The sequence below is a fragment of the Plutella xylostella genome, chromosome 10 (genome assembly GCF_932276165.1).
Source record: "Plutella xylostella chromosome 10, ilPluXylo3.1, whole genome shotgun sequence".
Classification (NCBI taxonomy): Eukaryota; Metazoa; Arthropoda; class Insecta; order Lepidoptera; family Plutellidae; genus Plutella; species Plutella xylostella.
Window position 1 is genome coordinate 8,435,149 of NC_063990.1, and position 15,710 is coordinate 8,450,858.

Genomic DNA, 15,710 nt, shown 5'->3' on the forward strand with positions numbered 1-15,710 from the left:
CGCACGATTCAAAACTACTTTTTGACACTCACCTCAATAATATTGTTAAAAAAGCCTCAAAAAATCTTGGGTTTATAATGCGTTCATCAAAGGATTTTAAAAATGCAAAAACTCTCAAGATTCTATATTGTACGTATGTTAGAAGTTGTCTGGAGTATGCATCGCAGGTATGGAACCCACGGTACAACATTTATATTAACAGAATTGAGGCTATCCAAAAAAAGTTCATTCGTTTTCTTAACTACCGTATCAAATCCAAAGTACGTGAATATATTGCATCATGTCGCCGTATGCACCTGTTACCATTAAACCGAAGACGCGAAATTGCTGACTCCCTCCTTCTCATGAAGATAGCAAGGGGTGATGTCGACTGTCCCGAGCTTCTGTCTAGATTAAATTATTACGTACCGAACAGACCTCGAAGATCTCCACCAACATTTTACGTTCCGAATGTATCCACTAATTACAGACAGAACACTTATTTATGGCGAGCGTGCAACAATTTTAATAAATTAGTAGAACACATTGACATCGACATCTTTCACTCAAGTATCTCATCAGCGAGGCGTAAGCTTAGTAATATGTTTTTTGAACCGTAGCCTATATTTATCTATAATGTTAAAATTATTTACACTGTCACTTCAACAACATAAAACAAAATGTTATTATCAAGTATTACTGTTATTAGTTGTTAAGTAGGTACAATAGATAAATAGTATAAAATAATGTATGTACTGCAAATAATAAAATCCTAAGGTACAAGCTTAGCATAAGATTAGTAGGATATTTAATTTAAATAGTTCTACATTATTGAATAATGCTTACGACGTTGTTTTCAAGTGTCTACAATGTTACTATCAGTGGAAACTTTAATTGACTTCCTGTTACTTTAAGATATAGCTACATACATTGTTATAAGTCTCTAGTTTTCCGAACAAAATAAAATAAAATAAAAATAAAATAAAATAATACTGATTTTTGCTTTAGAAGTTTAGGTTTACCAGAGTAGGTACATACAGTAAGTCCTGATAGTATAGGTTTTATTTATAGGTGAAATTCAATTTCCGCAGTATGTTTTCCAAAATCTAAATAATACATTTTGTGTCAGAATACCCTATAAACAACCCTAAAAGCCCTTTCCCTCCCATATCAACAAATCTCCTATCATCCTCAGCACCTGCAAGAGTGGCAACTGGTCGTGCACGCAGCGCGCGTGCGCAGGAGTCTGCGCGGCGTGGGGCGACTCACACATCGCTACGTTTGACGGCAACGAGTATGACTTCGAGGGAGTCTGCAGCTATCTACTGGCTAAAGGGTGTATGGAGGCCGGGAAGGACGGCTTTGAGGTCGAGATTCAGGTGCGTGGAGTAAAATAATTGATGTTTTTATGAATAGAGGTACCAATCCGATACTGCGCAATATCTGCTAACATGAATTTGCTACTAAATGTGCTTATGAATGTTTTATGCGTGACTGCCGCGCTGCCACACAGTGACACGGGAGTCGGTAATGTTGATGCGGACTGGGGTACTCTATCTTCTTGCATATTAGACACCGCCAAACATGCTTTGGGACTAAAAGTTCAAAAGAATGAGGATTGGTTTGATGAAAATGATGAAGTTCTTCGGGAAGCAATTGACAAACATCGGCGTCTCCTCCGGCAGCGGGGAAAGAGCCATCGTAGTGTTTCGGAGATCAGAGTAAGTGACCTGGAGCTGCGCAGACTAATTCGGGAAACAAAAAATGAATGGTGGCAAGGCAAAGCCTGCCGAATGCAATGGCTGGCAGACAATAACCAGCTTGGGGAATTCTACGCTGAGGTTCGAAAGTTGATAGCTACAACTTCACTTGCAAAAGTCCCACTTAAGCCTGCTAGTGGCGATGGCCTTCTTAAAAGCAAGGAAGAAATACTCGAACGTTGGGCAGATTATTTCAACTCTCTGCTAAATGTGGACAGAGCTGTAGATCTGGAACACATCAACTCGACCCCACAACAACCCGTATCTAGCGATCTGGATGAGCCGTTGACTAGAGAGGAGGTTAACCTTGCAATTAAACAACAGCAGAACAAGCGTGCGGTTGGCGTGGATTTTATACCGGGGGAACTGCTTAAATATGGCGGTGAGGAACTACACTCGGAAATATGGAAGCTTTTTAGTCTTATGTGGAATAAGGAAGAGGTCCCTCCAAGTTTTAAAGTTTCGCGCATAAAACCTCTATATAAGAATAAGGGTGACCGTTCCGATTGTGGTTCCTACCGCGGTATTTGCCTTCTATCAGTCCCTGGAAAAGTGTTCGCCAGAATACTCCTAAACCGCCTGATGAAAATCTCCGAAACATTGCTGCCCGAAAGCCAGTTTGGCTTCCGACCTGACCGTGGCACAGCTGAAGCTGTCTTCTCAGTGCGTCAACTGCAAGAGAAAAGCAGAGAGCAGGGCCGTCACATGTACCTGTGTTTTGTTGACCTCGAGAAAGCTTTTGACAGCGTGCCTCGAGAAGCCCTCTGGTTGGTGCTGAAAAAGATAGGGTGCACTGAGAAGTTTGTGAGACTCCTCAGACTCCTCCACGACGACATGCAGTGCTGCGTCGCTGTCAACGATGAACAATCTGCGTTTTTCCCCGTTACTTGTGGGGTAAAACAAGGTTGCGTTCTCGCGCCTACATTGTTCGCGTTGTATTTTGCGGTCGTAGTCCGAGAGGTCTTACAGACTTCTATGGAAGGTGTCCGCATCCGTTTTCGCACTGATGGCAGCGTGTTCAATTTGGCGAGGCTAAAAGCCCGCACAAAAGTCTCACACGCCATGGTTACTGAGATAATCTACGCGGATGACCTATGCTTCGTGTCAGAGACCTCAGACGGCCTGCAACAGCTTATGGCCGATTTAGACAAGTCCTGCCATAAATTTGGCTTAAGAATAAGTGTCAAAAAGACGGAGGTAATGTCTCTAGATATCGACGGTCACGAGGCGCTTAAAATTAAACTTGGGGATGATGAGCTGAAACAGGTCGATAAATTCCGCTACCTGGGGAGCACTCTAACATCAAAGTGTGACCTTGACGCAGAGATCAACAGCAGGATCGGAGCTGCCGCTGCAGCATTCGGCAAGCTGGATAATAAGGTCTTCTGCTCACACGATATAAAGCTGGGTACAAAGATCTCAGTATACATGGCGGTTGTTCTGCCTAACATCATGTATGCTGCGGAAACTTGGACCGTGTACCGTCGTCACATCCGCATGTTGGATCGATTTCACCTAAGATGTTTGCGTAAAATCCTAAATATCCGATGGTCTGATCGCGTGAGGAATACCGAGGTGCTGCGTCGAGCCAATGTGGGTGGCATTGAGGCTTACCTCATGCGGCGACAGCTTAGGTGGTGCGGACACGTGTCTAGGATGTCAGAGCAGAGGGTCGCAAAGCGCATCTTCTATTCAGAACTTGAGGAGGGCAAGCGAAAGCATGGCGGACAACTCCTCAGGTACAAAGATGTGCTGAAGCGCCACATGAAGAGGTGCAGCATAGAGCCTTCTCAGTGGGAGAAGCATGCCGCCTTAAGACCTGAGTAGAGGGCTTTGGTTAAAACCAAAGTCCGTGATTTTGAAGTCCACCGGCGCGCCGAACTCGACTTGAAGCGCGATGAGTTAAAAGCCCGACCACCTGCGCTAACTCAATATAATTATGAGAATGGTGTGCTCACATGCCCGCAATGTGCGAGGGTCTTCACGAATAAGATAGGCTACACAAGCCACATGCGAGCACACGAGCGACGAGTCTGATCCTCGAAGCGGTCGCCGTGACCGAAATCGGTCGGACCACATCATCATCATCATCATCATGCGTAAGTATCAACATTATTGAACTAATAGCATAATTCCTTGTCTGTATAGTAATTAAAGTTTAGGTATTAGTACCTAAGATCCTTGCTGATATTTTTAGTAAATCTATACAAATTCCTTCTAGAATGAGCCATGTGGCACGACTGGAGCGACTTGTTCCAAGTCAGTGACACTGAAGGTGGGCGGTGGAGACGATCCTGAAGAAATGGTTCGACTGACTAAGAACGAGCCGTTACCTGAAATCAATAAACTGAAGAGGTAATATTTAAAAAAATATAATTTTAGAGCTTTTCAAACGATAAGTCCATTACCACTCCATTACCAATATCCAAGCTCTTCCATACATAGAATAGTGTCTTTGTCGTGGTTGGTTGGCATTCGCTATAATAAATGTATTCTCTTTCAGAATCAAGATGCGATTAGCAGGCGCATTCGTGTTCTTGGATGTACCGTCTTTGGGTATGAGCTTACAATGGGACCAGGCCATGCGAGTCTACGTTAAAGTTGACGCTATGTGGCAAAATAGGGTTAGTATTTATACAGTTTACGTATTTTGTTTATCATGTTTTCTACTGTTATTTATTGCTACTTAATATATAAAATGTACTTATTTGCTGTTCTATTAAATAATATTTTATTATGTTCTATAGGCATCGTTTAACTATCTCAACTAATATTATAAATGCGAAAGTAACTGTGTCTGTTTGTCTGTCTGTCTGTCTGTCTGTCTGTCGTTTACTCTTTCACGCCAAAACTACTGAACGGATTTGAATGAAATTTGGTATACATATGGTCTAGATCCTGAGAAAGAACATAGGCTACTTTTTATCCCAGGATTCCCAGGGGAAAACTTTTTAAGGCGAAGCGAAGCTCGCGGGAACAGCTAGTAGTTAATAACCTTATAGATATCGGCAAGAGTGTGGGGGTTAAAAGCATATTTTGGTACAAGTTTGTTGTTATACATACTTATCTTATTTATTCTTCCTCCTCATACCTCATCAAAACTATCCCCCAGGTAAAAGGTCTGTGCGGCAACTACAACGCGGACATGCGTGACGACTTCCAGACCCCGACGGGCGGCATCGCAGAGACTTCCGCGCTCATCTTCGCCGACTCCTGGAAACTGAAGACCACGTGCCCCAAGCCTAGGCCCGTCACTGTAAGTAGATTATGAGCACGTAGCACGGGGCGCACTTAAGACGTGATAAAAGTTTTGCATCGCGCTCATTCACATCGCGCAGCCTCAAGAGCGAGCGCGATGGAGAACTTTTATCACGTCTTAAATGCGCCCCGTGCTAGCCCTTCAGAGCTTGATTATGCAGTTCTATTTTCTCTACTATAGTATACTTTCTTACTAACTTTACAGTTATTGGATGGTGAATCTCGATATGATATATGTAGAATTAGAACTATTGTGTCGACAATTCACTCTATCCCAATATCCCCAATTCCAGGCTTGTATCACCTTTCCTTTTCCTGACAGTGATGTAGCTCTATTAGGTACACCGTTACGTCCGTTACACTCATAAAGTCACTACCTACACCTTACTTTTTCTCTCATCACCACAGGACCACTGCCAACAACGTCCCGAGCGCAAAGACTGGGCCACCACCACGTGTGGCGTGCTCAAACACTATCCCTTCACGCTCTGCCACTCCGAGGTACCCCCGTCTGCGCACATCGAGCGTTGCGCGCGCGACGCATGTGCATGCGACGCAGGGGATGATTGCGCATGCGCATGTGCGGCTATAGCGGCGTACGCGCATGCGTGCGTGGCACGAGGCGTCGTGTTCAAGTGGAGGACTAAGGATTTGTGTCGTGAGTATTTTGTTTTAGTATTTTTACAATTTCTGTGTTTTGTAGGCAACGAAGCGATGAATGAGTTTGGAAAATTATTTCATGATCTTTACATGAGATGAATATTTTGGATTTTACTGTATTTTATTACGATTCTACAACATTAATAATTTTAATAGACAGTAGGGTTATGCATTCATTTCATAATCATGATTCTTATTCCACAGCGATGCAATGTGACGAGGAGTGCTCCAACTACGACGCATGTATCTCTCCGTGCCCGCCAGAGACGTGTGATAATACGCTTTATTACGAAGAAGTTAAGGTTGTCTGCGAAAAGGATACTTGCGTTGAAGGTAATGAAATAAACATAAGTAGGTACCTACACCAAGTTTGTAATAAACTTGACTGGACGTCCTGAAACAAATGCATGTTGTTGAAATGTTGCATTGGTCAACAACCAAAGGACATAACTATTGATACATCAGCTTTAGCTACATCATACATGAGGTTTCCTTTATCACTTTCTTCATGGCTCGGCTCGGATATACCTTTGATTACCTACTAACATGTTTTTTCCACAACAGGCTGCAAACTAAAGAACTCGACCTGTCCGCCCGGTCAAGTGTTCTCTAACAGCAGCTTGATTCAGTGCGTGCCGCGGCAGCAGTGCCGCCCCGCCTGCATGACGCTGCAAGACGGACGGAAGCTTCTGGAAGGAGAGCTCATTGAAGAGGACGCTTGTCATACTTGCAGGTACGATATTCGACTGAAAATTGCGAATCATCCTCTGTGCTCTCGAACACATGCTCAAGTCCTTAGTCAATAGTCAGGAGACGATATTTATCTCAGAACAACTGAAATGTATTTTGATACCAATTCCATTTCTTTCCAGATGTTCAAAGGGTGAAAAGGTGTGCACTGGACAACCATGCCCGACTGATGCAGTAAGTTTTCCTTCCATTTCAGCAATATTAACTACTTATTTAGATAAACTTAACTGAAAATATTTTTAACGCACTTGTCACATACAAAACCGGATGAACGGTTTTTAGCTAGATTTAAAATATAATCACTCATCGTTCCACTCCATAGACTCTCTAATTTCTATTCAAGCCGACCATACCGCCAACTGAATCAAGCCCGAAGCCCCACGACGAGCCTCTGAAGTGCGTGACGGGGTGGACGCCCTGGGTCAACCAGGCAGTCGCTGAGTCCACCTCCACGGGGTCTATGGATGTCGAGCCGCTACCCAAGCTTAAGGACTTCGTAAGTAACATACTTGTCTTTGATTTTATGGCGAGTTTGAACAACTACCGAAGCAGAACCCACCCGAAGCAGAAACTAACTTCGGCGTTATAGTAGTACAGCGTTTGTGTCAGTAGATGGCGCCTCTTCCGCGCTATAACAATTTTATTCCCGTTTACTTTTCACTTCTTGAACTTGGTAAATCTCCCACCAGCATCCTTTGGTATTGCAGTTCTTTTAGAAGTTGTTCTTACCAAAATGTGTTTTTCAGCAAATCGGATCCCCAATGTGTAAGCCAGAATCGATGAAGAAGATCGAGTGTCGCACCGTCAAAGACCACAGGACGCCTAAAGACACCGGCCTCAACGTCGAGTGCAGTTTGGAGAAGGGACTCATTTGTAAAGAGATGATGGACGCTAATGCCAATGTCACGTGCCCCGACTTCGAGATACGAGTGTATTGCGAGTGTGAGGAAGGTGAGACTGTTATAGTTATGCAGGAACTTAGGATGCTTATAATTGTGACTAAAGCTGATAAATACTTCAGTTCAGTTTCAATATACCTAATTATCAAAAATAATAAATCATACAAACAGTTAACAAAATGACCCACAAAACCAGGGGGGTTCAGACTTCAATCTTACATAGGTATTACTTATATACATACAACACCTATCGAGACGAAATAGGAGAATAATACAGCTCATATTCGCATTTGTAACATAATTAACCTGCCACTGAAAAAATGAACAACAAATTTCATTACCTGAAAATAAAACCTCATTTTCCAGAGCCATTCCAATGCCTAAACTCAACTCATCCCAACCACGCTCACCCGACCGACTGCACGAAGTTCTACGAGTGTATACCGAACCCCATGTCCCCTGAGAAACCCCACGCGGTGCTCAAGACTTGCGGGGAGGGGCTGTTGTATAACCCCGAGGCGATGGTCTGCGACTGGCCCGCGGCCGTGGAGGCTTTGAGGCCGGAGTGTAGGAATTATAGCAAGGGTGAGAAGAAAACTTGTTTCTTTGGGCTTTATTTACTTCGCTGACGTTCGAATATAGATCTATGCTGTAAGAACACTGAAGAGAAATGCTAACGTTTGATGTAGATTTTCCGTGCCTTACTTCCACGGTCCCAATAGACATCAGCGTAAGAGGAAATCTATCTTTATATTTCTCGAGATGCACCAAATTGTATATAAGTGTAGGTATACCGTATACCAAACCCCAACCCCGAGGCGATGGTATGCGACTGCGGCCCGCGGCGGTTGAGGCTGTGAGACTGGAGTGCCGGAATTATAACAAGGGTAAAATATGTTACTATGTAAAATAAAGCAAGGTTAAGCTTTACCAGGAGGGCGAAATGACCACGGTAGATCCCTTTGTTACAGAAAGTTGTAGGCTAGTATATTGATTTTCATTTTATATTTCAGTGTCCCGTGAATTCAAGACTACAGTAACTCCTACAACTGTCACGTGGGCTAGCGGTACAGGTTAGTACAATACCAAGGTTTAGTGCTATCAAAAATCTTACCCTTCATCAGATAACGATTCCTACACTACCAATAATAACGTCAATTTAAACTATTTTTTTACGTAATTTACTATTAACCCAGTGCCGTCCACAACGCCCCGCCTGTGCCCGTCGGGACAGGTGTACAAGGAGTGCGCCTTCCCGTGCGACAAACTGTGCGACCACTTCAAGAAGACCCTCGCTGATCAAGGGAAATGTCTGCCGGGGCAGGTCAGTGTAAATGATTTAACATTTATGGAATACGAAGTTTTATAGTGCTGCTGCGCTAAACGCGACTAAGGGTGAATTCGTCCAAACATCACGTTACACGAGAATAACTATACCGGAATAAAATTTATACGCGAGTAAATATCTGGGATAAGTACATTTGCATTCTACCAAGTTATACCATGATTAATTGAATGAACGAGGAACGAAACTGTAATGCAACTAAAATAAAAATAGCTGCGTTTCAAAGCATGCAATAGAAATGACATGCCAACTTGGTTTGAATGGATTATAATAGTATAAAATTGTTTATGTTTTAATATTTTATTCGCTGTTGTTATTCTGAGAATTTGCCTTTTAACGTACTTTTGTTTATGTTTTGACAGATGTGTTTATATGTCATTATGACGGTTTTCTAATCAGCTGATGTGCCGCCGCCATTACAAAATTACTCTCGGATAAGCTTGTTACACGGTCAATGGACAACATTTCAAAAAACTAAAGCTGCTATAAATCGAAAACCATTTCGAGATTTAGCTCTAAAGGCCACAAAAAAAATGTTTTTGTATTTTTTGGATGTATCATTTTCGAGAAAATCATAAAATAGTAAAAAAGTGCTGATGACGTCATGCATCAGGTGCGATGCATTTTGATGATCAAAGCCTATAGATTTAAAAACAAAGTAACTGTCACTTTCATTTTTGATTGACGTTGACGTTTTATCGTGACGTTTTTGTTTATTTGGGTCATTTTCATTAATTCTGTACTGACACTTTCTGACAATTTTTTTAATTTATTATTAAGAGATGACCTCTATATAATATGTCCCAGAGCATGCCACCGCCTACACAGCTGAAAAAATGCTTCTGCTTATTTTTTTACATGATAAGTACCTACTTTCCATCAGCAGAAATATCAAGGTCATTTGAAAATGACCCATTTGTTGGTTGGCATGTAAACAAAGTTTAAATGTCACTTGTCAGTGTCATTTATGTTTTTTTTCGAGACTCAGGCAATAGATAAAAATAAAAATTGAGCCTAATATGTGACGTCACTTCCGGTTTTAAAATAATTAACTTTAAAGTTAAAAATAACATGCAAAAATTTATGTATATACAAAATTAAAAAATACGGGTCCACTAATTTTCTATAAACTTTCCGAATAACTAATAAAAATATAGGGTAAAGAAAATGAAATGTTGTCCATTATGGCGGTATAACATTTTATTCTTGGGATAAGCTACTTATCTTGGTTTCAGGTTTGGTAGAATGCAAAATCTGCTTACTCGCGAGTAACTGGTAGTTTACTCGTGAGTAAAAAGTTACACGACGTTGGTCGAATCCGCCCTAAGTATATCTAGCTGTATTAAACATACCAATAAAATTGCATACCTAGTCATAAAGCTTTTTGACTCTTTAGTTTGTAAATAGGTTTAAAATTGACGTTGTGATATACGAATTTAAACTTTTGAAGTGACTTAAAGAGTTGAAACTCGTTTGTTTCAAAGTCAATTTTAACGTTGTTGTAAATTTACAATATGGTATTGTATTTGAGGGCTCTAGTCTATCTGGTTTAACATATTGTTACAGAAATGCATCGAAGGTTGCGTGGACGAAGCCGTGGCTAACATCAAGTGTGACTTCGGCTCGCTGTGGAGAGATGAGAAGACTTGTGTGCCAATGAAAGACTGCACGTGTTTGTCCAACGAAGGAAGAGTTATGAAGGTAAATATAACGCCACCCGATCCGATATAAAATTATACTGCACAATAGTTTTAACACCAATCTAAAAATAAACGATTTCAATGTCGCATTGCATGAATGAAGGTGACTTGGTGTACAAATGGGTTGTGTTACTTACTACCGTACTACCTCTACATAAATATCGTATATAAGCGTAACCAATAAGTACTCTAACAATAATGAATTTATATATTTTACAGGCCATACTGTTGACTCTTATAAGAATGGTGCACATGGTGATTTTAAGATGAAATAAGTTTTTATTTAGCACATAAGTTGTTGACCACAATATTTTACATGCCTAATTGCTTATGATAGCCCTTTAATATCATAATTTTACTGTTAATTGTAACCAACTATAAGTATCAAACTATAAAAATAAAATAAACTGAAGTGTTCAAAAAATGTGGAACGCTTCACGATTTTGCGTGTCATCCTTGCGCAGGGGCCATGCTAATCTTCTCTGTATCGTTCCAATTTTAGTATATGTACTGCCGAAGCAAGTACATCAGTGCCACAATAACTTTTGTATATATACTCGGGGTGCTGAAAAACTTTGCTACCGCGATGTAGGATCCCCATACAATCTCATACTTGTTCATGCAATATGGCGGAAATTCGACGCGCGCGCCCTCTAGTGATAATTTAGAGAACTATACTTTAGTACAAATTATTCCAGTTGCCAGTTGCTTATTCCTGATGCACAAAGGTTCCACTCAAGCCAACCAGATGCAACAACTAAAAGTCCCACAAATAATATGAAACTTTATCCTGGAACTTACGTAAGTACTATATAAAACGTACTGTTTTATTTCCAGCCTGGCGCCACATCAACAGACGGCTGCATTAAGTGCCAGTGCCTCGACAACGTCCTACATTGCGACAGCAGTGAATGCGTCAAAATATTCGTTCCCATGTCCGGATCTACCCATGAACCGTACATATTCACCACCCACATGATCCTCACAACCGCTAGTACCACGGAAATCCCCACTACTACTGAAGAAGTCAAGTCTACAACTGTCGAAGTTACGTCCACTACAGTAAAGTCTACGACGGAAGTGCCTTCAACAACTACTGTAGCCCCTACTACTGTCATAATAGTGAAGAGTACGGCCAGTCCACCACCTATTTGTACCGAAGACAGGTGAGTTTTTATTATAATCTTCGTATAAAAAAAATATGTAAAGGGGGAATAATCTCAAAAGATACGGTCTATTTTTATTGAATGCACATATTTTTTTCCGCCTTATTTAATTTCCCTTGGATCATACACATAATAGCTTGGTATAAAAAGGGTTGGGATTTCTATTGTTGTGTAAGTACCTACTTATTTCTGTATATTATACAGAATATTGCTAAAGTGGTAGCTATAATAAACCAAAAAAGGGTGACTCACTGCTGGTTGACGTGTATTGTACCTACTATTTTTACAACCCTACATTTAATGGTTAGTGGTATAATTTTTTACATTTTTTATCCTATTACAGGTATAAAAACCTGCTTTGGGACGGGGAGCCGCTGCCGGACTCATCATTCACTGCGAGTTCGGTCGCTAATGCGCTGTTTGAACCACAGTTTGCTGTATTGAATGGACACCCTCTGGATATTACAGGTATTTGGTACAATGCAAAAAATAACATCATAAACAAAAAATATATAGGTAAGATATTTTTTGAGAAATCTTGATAGAAAGACTGTTTGTTTTATCATACTCCCTAATTAATGATCCCATATTAATCACAAATTTTAAAAATACCCAATAACTCCCTCAGCGGGCAGTTGGAACCCAAGCAGCCAAGATCTGAACCAGTTCATCCAAGTGGAACTGCCTCAACCCGAACCGCTATATGGAGTACTGATGCAAGGCAGCCCGCTCTTCGATCAGTATGTCACGAGCTATGAGGTCATGTACGGAGACGATGGGCATACATTCTCGACTGTCAAAGGACCGGATGGAGAGAATAAGGTATAATTTGATGTGTTTGGGTTATTTTACATATTTAACAAAAAACGAGTTATTTTGCACATTCAACTTTACCCTTTTGTTTCATAAACTTCCATGACCAGATTTAAACTCTTCCCTTACTTAACCGCACAGGTGTTCCGCGGTCCGACAGACCACAACAACCCGATCAAGCAGATGTTCAACCCACCAATAGAGGCCAAGTTCGTGCGCATCCACCCTCTCACGTGGCACGAAGAGATCGCGGTGAGATGGGAGCTGATTGGCTGCGAGGAGCATCCAGATACCACTGATACGCCAGTTGTTACTACAGTCACCACTGTAAGTACCTAAACATAAATATGTACTTAATACATAATAATACCAATGCATCAAACGTAATGCCAGTTTTGTACATACTTAGGTCTCCCTCGACGTTTCCTCTTTGTAAATGAGTGATGTGACTTCAGGCATAATCATATCTGCACATTTCACATTCTAAAATATACCTTCATTATCTACTAGTCTATTTTTCATTAAGAATATTATGATAAGCAAAATATTATAAGAAACACACCAACCCCAACCGTTGTGTAACACAATTTCTTTTGTGTTGGTATTTGTACGTTTAGTACAATAGATCTGTTTTCCGGGTTCCCCTCATCTCGCCGAATCTTTATTGCCCTAAACTCGTTTCGCATAACTCGTAAGGTCTAAACTTTTTTGGTAGAATCATCACTTCGTCAAGACTTATGTAGCATAAGACTCGTTTTGTCTAAAACTCTTTTGGCACAAACTTGAAACACCTAAGTCTCGCTTGCTCAAATTGTTCGTATTGGTATAATCTTTTTTCTCCTAATATTATCTTAATAAATACTATATTTAGTTTGTTGTAAATGTACAAATTGTGGTATTTTTCTCCTACATCCCGAAAATCACGATATTGAATGATCAAAATATCGAAAGTGAATAACCATTATAATGATTACAAACGCCATTAAACCCCATGGGATCTAAACCTAAAGATAGGTGCGACGACGAGCAAAGCGAGGAGGAGCGTGTTAGGTGCACATTATCGTCAAAAGCAAAGCGGAGCGCAGCGAAGCGGAGCGGAGCGTTTCCCACATAGCGGCCTCAATACAAGGCACCAGTTTGCGCTATGTAGACAGACGCTCCATCAATGTTAAAGCCAAACGAATATTATTACTTTGTATAACCTATACCATAGCATTATTAGGCTATTCAAGATTTGGCCATACCATTATTAGGCTAAACAAAATTATGCGAAATAACTTTTTACTAAAAGAGATTTATGCCATACGATTTTCGGCGAAACGAGACTTTGATCAAACGTTACTATGCAATATAAGATTAGGCAAATAAATCTTAGGCCAAAAAAGGTAGATCGTGAAATGAAACCCTAAACTAATACATACCTTCTCCATTATTACTCAGCCCGCCCCAATCCAATGCACGGACTTGCTAGGCCTATCAGCGGGTCTACCCGTAGATAATATAGAAGTGAGCTCCAATAACGACGCCAGGAAATACTTGGACCTGACGAGTGAGAGGGGATGGAGGCCTCTCTACAGTACACCTGGCGAGTGGCTGATGGTAAGGAATACTGCTTTATTAAATAACAGATCTTAGATTGTCTGCTTGATACCTTACATCGCATTACTTGGGTAACATCTCTTTCACACTCTCTCTTGGCACACACTTTAGGAAACCGGCTTTATGATAAAAAGCTTTATAACAGTTTTTTACTAGGATAACCTTTGGTAAACCTACAAAGATATTAAATTGTACCTATTTGACATAGTGCCATTTGATGACGTCACCAAATCATAAATTAAAGATGGCGACTACTAGTTACTCATTTTGCATAATTTAATGTCTTGTTTAATTTATTGTTCGATTTAGGAAATAGTTTTTTTATTGATAAAATTCGTTTCATCACTGAATCGTATGAGAATCTAATAGATATTACTTCGGTATTCGATAAGTAGTTCATATATTTTTATTAATATTTCAGTTTGACTTCACGGAACCCCGCAACATAACGGGCATCAAAACAAAAGGCGGTGAATACGGCTGGGTCACCTCCTACAACATAATGTACACGTCAGACTTAACCCGTTTCAACCCGGTTATAGACGACACAGGGTCCACGAGACCCTTCCCGGCTAACTTTGATAAGGACACCGTGGTGGTAAATGAGTTCAGACCACCGATACATGCTAGATATCTAAAGGTGCTGCCCATGAAATGGAAGGATAACATTGAAATGCGTATCGAGCCTGTTGGATGCTTTGAGCCGTACCGTAAGTTGCACTTGCTCGTACATGTCTACCAAAAAATCCGCTAGATGGCGCTGGCGTCGAATGTCAGCCATATTGTATGTTGAAGTATGGGATTCTATGAGGATCCTACATCGCGGTATCAAAGTTTCTCAGCACCCTGAGTATATATACAAAAGTTATTGTGGCACTGATGTACTTGCTTCGGCAGTACATATACTAAAATTGGAACGATACAGAGAAGATTAGCATGGCCCCTGCGCAAGGATGACACGCAAAATCGTGAAGCGTTCCACATTTTTTGGATACTTTAATTTCAGATTCACAGGAACAATAGTTTTGTTAGAATGTTTTCTATAGCGTAGGTAATGATTTCATATTTCGTTATAAATTGATTTCTACCGCGATAATTAAAGATAAAGTTAACTTTTAGCTACTCTACCGCCGACCACAACTACCGAATCTCCGCCAACGACAGAAACAGACAGCGACTGTCTGATATGCCCCGGCTTCGTCCGTCCAGACGATCTGGAATGTTCCTGTGATGCCCCCACGCAGTACTACGATGGAGAGAACTGTGTGTCCAGAGACCAGTGTCCATGCTTCGTTGGTTACATGTCGTGAGTACCCTTTGCAGTATCCAGTATGGAATCGCTCCCATTATTTGCCCCTAAGTTTCTTGCCCCCATTCCTCTCCGTAAAATCAAAAGGCCCCTTCCGAACGATAAATAGTTTATTTGACTTTTTATTTTACGAATACATTATTTCTTTCTTTCTAACTCCTATTATAACGAAATGTTTCCCTATGTCAGTTATGCAGTGGGCTCGTCGTTCCGTGGTGACAAGTGCGACGAGTGTGTGTGCAAGCTGGGCGGCGTCACCGACTGCAAGCCCGTCAAGCAGTGCGACTGTGCGCCCGTGAGTTTACTATAATTACTATAGTAACATCATCATCATCTTCATCCTATAGCTCACTACATATAGTAGTAGCACACTATATGTATATAGTTCACTGCTGTACGTAGGCCTATCCCAAAGCTCGCCACTGGACGCGAGCATAGGTAGTCACTATGATACTATACATAAATATACCTA

General features: G+C 41.0%; 1 protein-coding gene and 2 non-coding genes across 3 annotated transcripts in view; 2 read left to right on the forward strand and 1 right to left on the reverse strand.

The window, feature by feature from the left end:
- The window catches only part of LOC105381568 (hemocytin), a 50,089-nt gene that overhangs the window by 15,828 nt on the left and 18,551 nt on the right, over positions 1 to 15,710 (forward strand). Inside the window, exons 25-46 of the mRNA XM_048623765.1 lie at positions 1,175 to 1,358; positions 3,961 to 4,094; positions 4,243 to 4,363; positions 4,852 to 4,995; positions 5,406 to 5,655; positions 5,862 to 5,990; positions 6,222 to 6,390; positions 6,530 to 6,581; positions 6,751 to 6,903; positions 7,154 to 7,375; positions 7,648 to 7,891; positions 8,320 to 8,379; positions 8,503 to 8,630; positions 10,218 to 10,352; positions 11,189 to 11,517; positions 11,861 to 11,985; positions 12,146 to 12,339; positions 12,472 to 12,657; positions 13,771 to 13,929; positions 14,351 to 14,639; positions 15,049 to 15,235; positions 15,428 to 15,533. Of these exons, the coding sequence (XP_048479722.1) occupies positions 1,175 to 1,358; positions 3,961 to 4,094; positions 4,243 to 4,363; positions 4,852 to 4,995; positions 5,406 to 5,655; positions 5,862 to 5,990; positions 6,222 to 6,390; positions 6,530 to 6,581; positions 6,751 to 6,903; positions 7,154 to 7,375; positions 7,648 to 7,891; positions 8,320 to 8,379; positions 8,503 to 8,630; positions 10,218 to 10,352; positions 11,189 to 11,517; positions 11,861 to 11,985; positions 12,146 to 12,339; positions 12,472 to 12,657; positions 13,771 to 13,929; positions 14,351 to 14,639; positions 15,049 to 15,235; positions 15,428 to 15,533 (3,700 nt within the window). The remainder of the gene's footprint in view (positions 1 to 1,174; positions 1,359 to 3,960; positions 4,095 to 4,242; positions 4,364 to 4,851; positions 4,996 to 5,405; positions 5,656 to 5,861; positions 5,991 to 6,221; positions 6,391 to 6,529; positions 6,582 to 6,750; positions 6,904 to 7,153; positions 7,376 to 7,647; positions 7,892 to 8,319; positions 8,380 to 8,502; positions 8,631 to 10,217; positions 10,353 to 11,188; positions 11,518 to 11,860; positions 11,986 to 12,145; positions 12,340 to 12,471; positions 12,658 to 13,770; positions 13,930 to 14,350; positions 14,640 to 15,048; positions 15,236 to 15,427; positions 15,534 to 15,710) is intronic.
- On the reverse strand, positions 10,771 to 10,877 carry LOC119693763. The gene has a single exon (XR_005254648.2). It is a non-coding gene; the product is annotated as a U6 spliceosomal RNA (small nuclear RNA).
- Positions 14,811 to 14,917, forward strand: LOC119693761. The gene has a single exon (XR_005254646.1). It is a non-coding gene; the product is annotated as a U6 spliceosomal RNA (small nuclear RNA).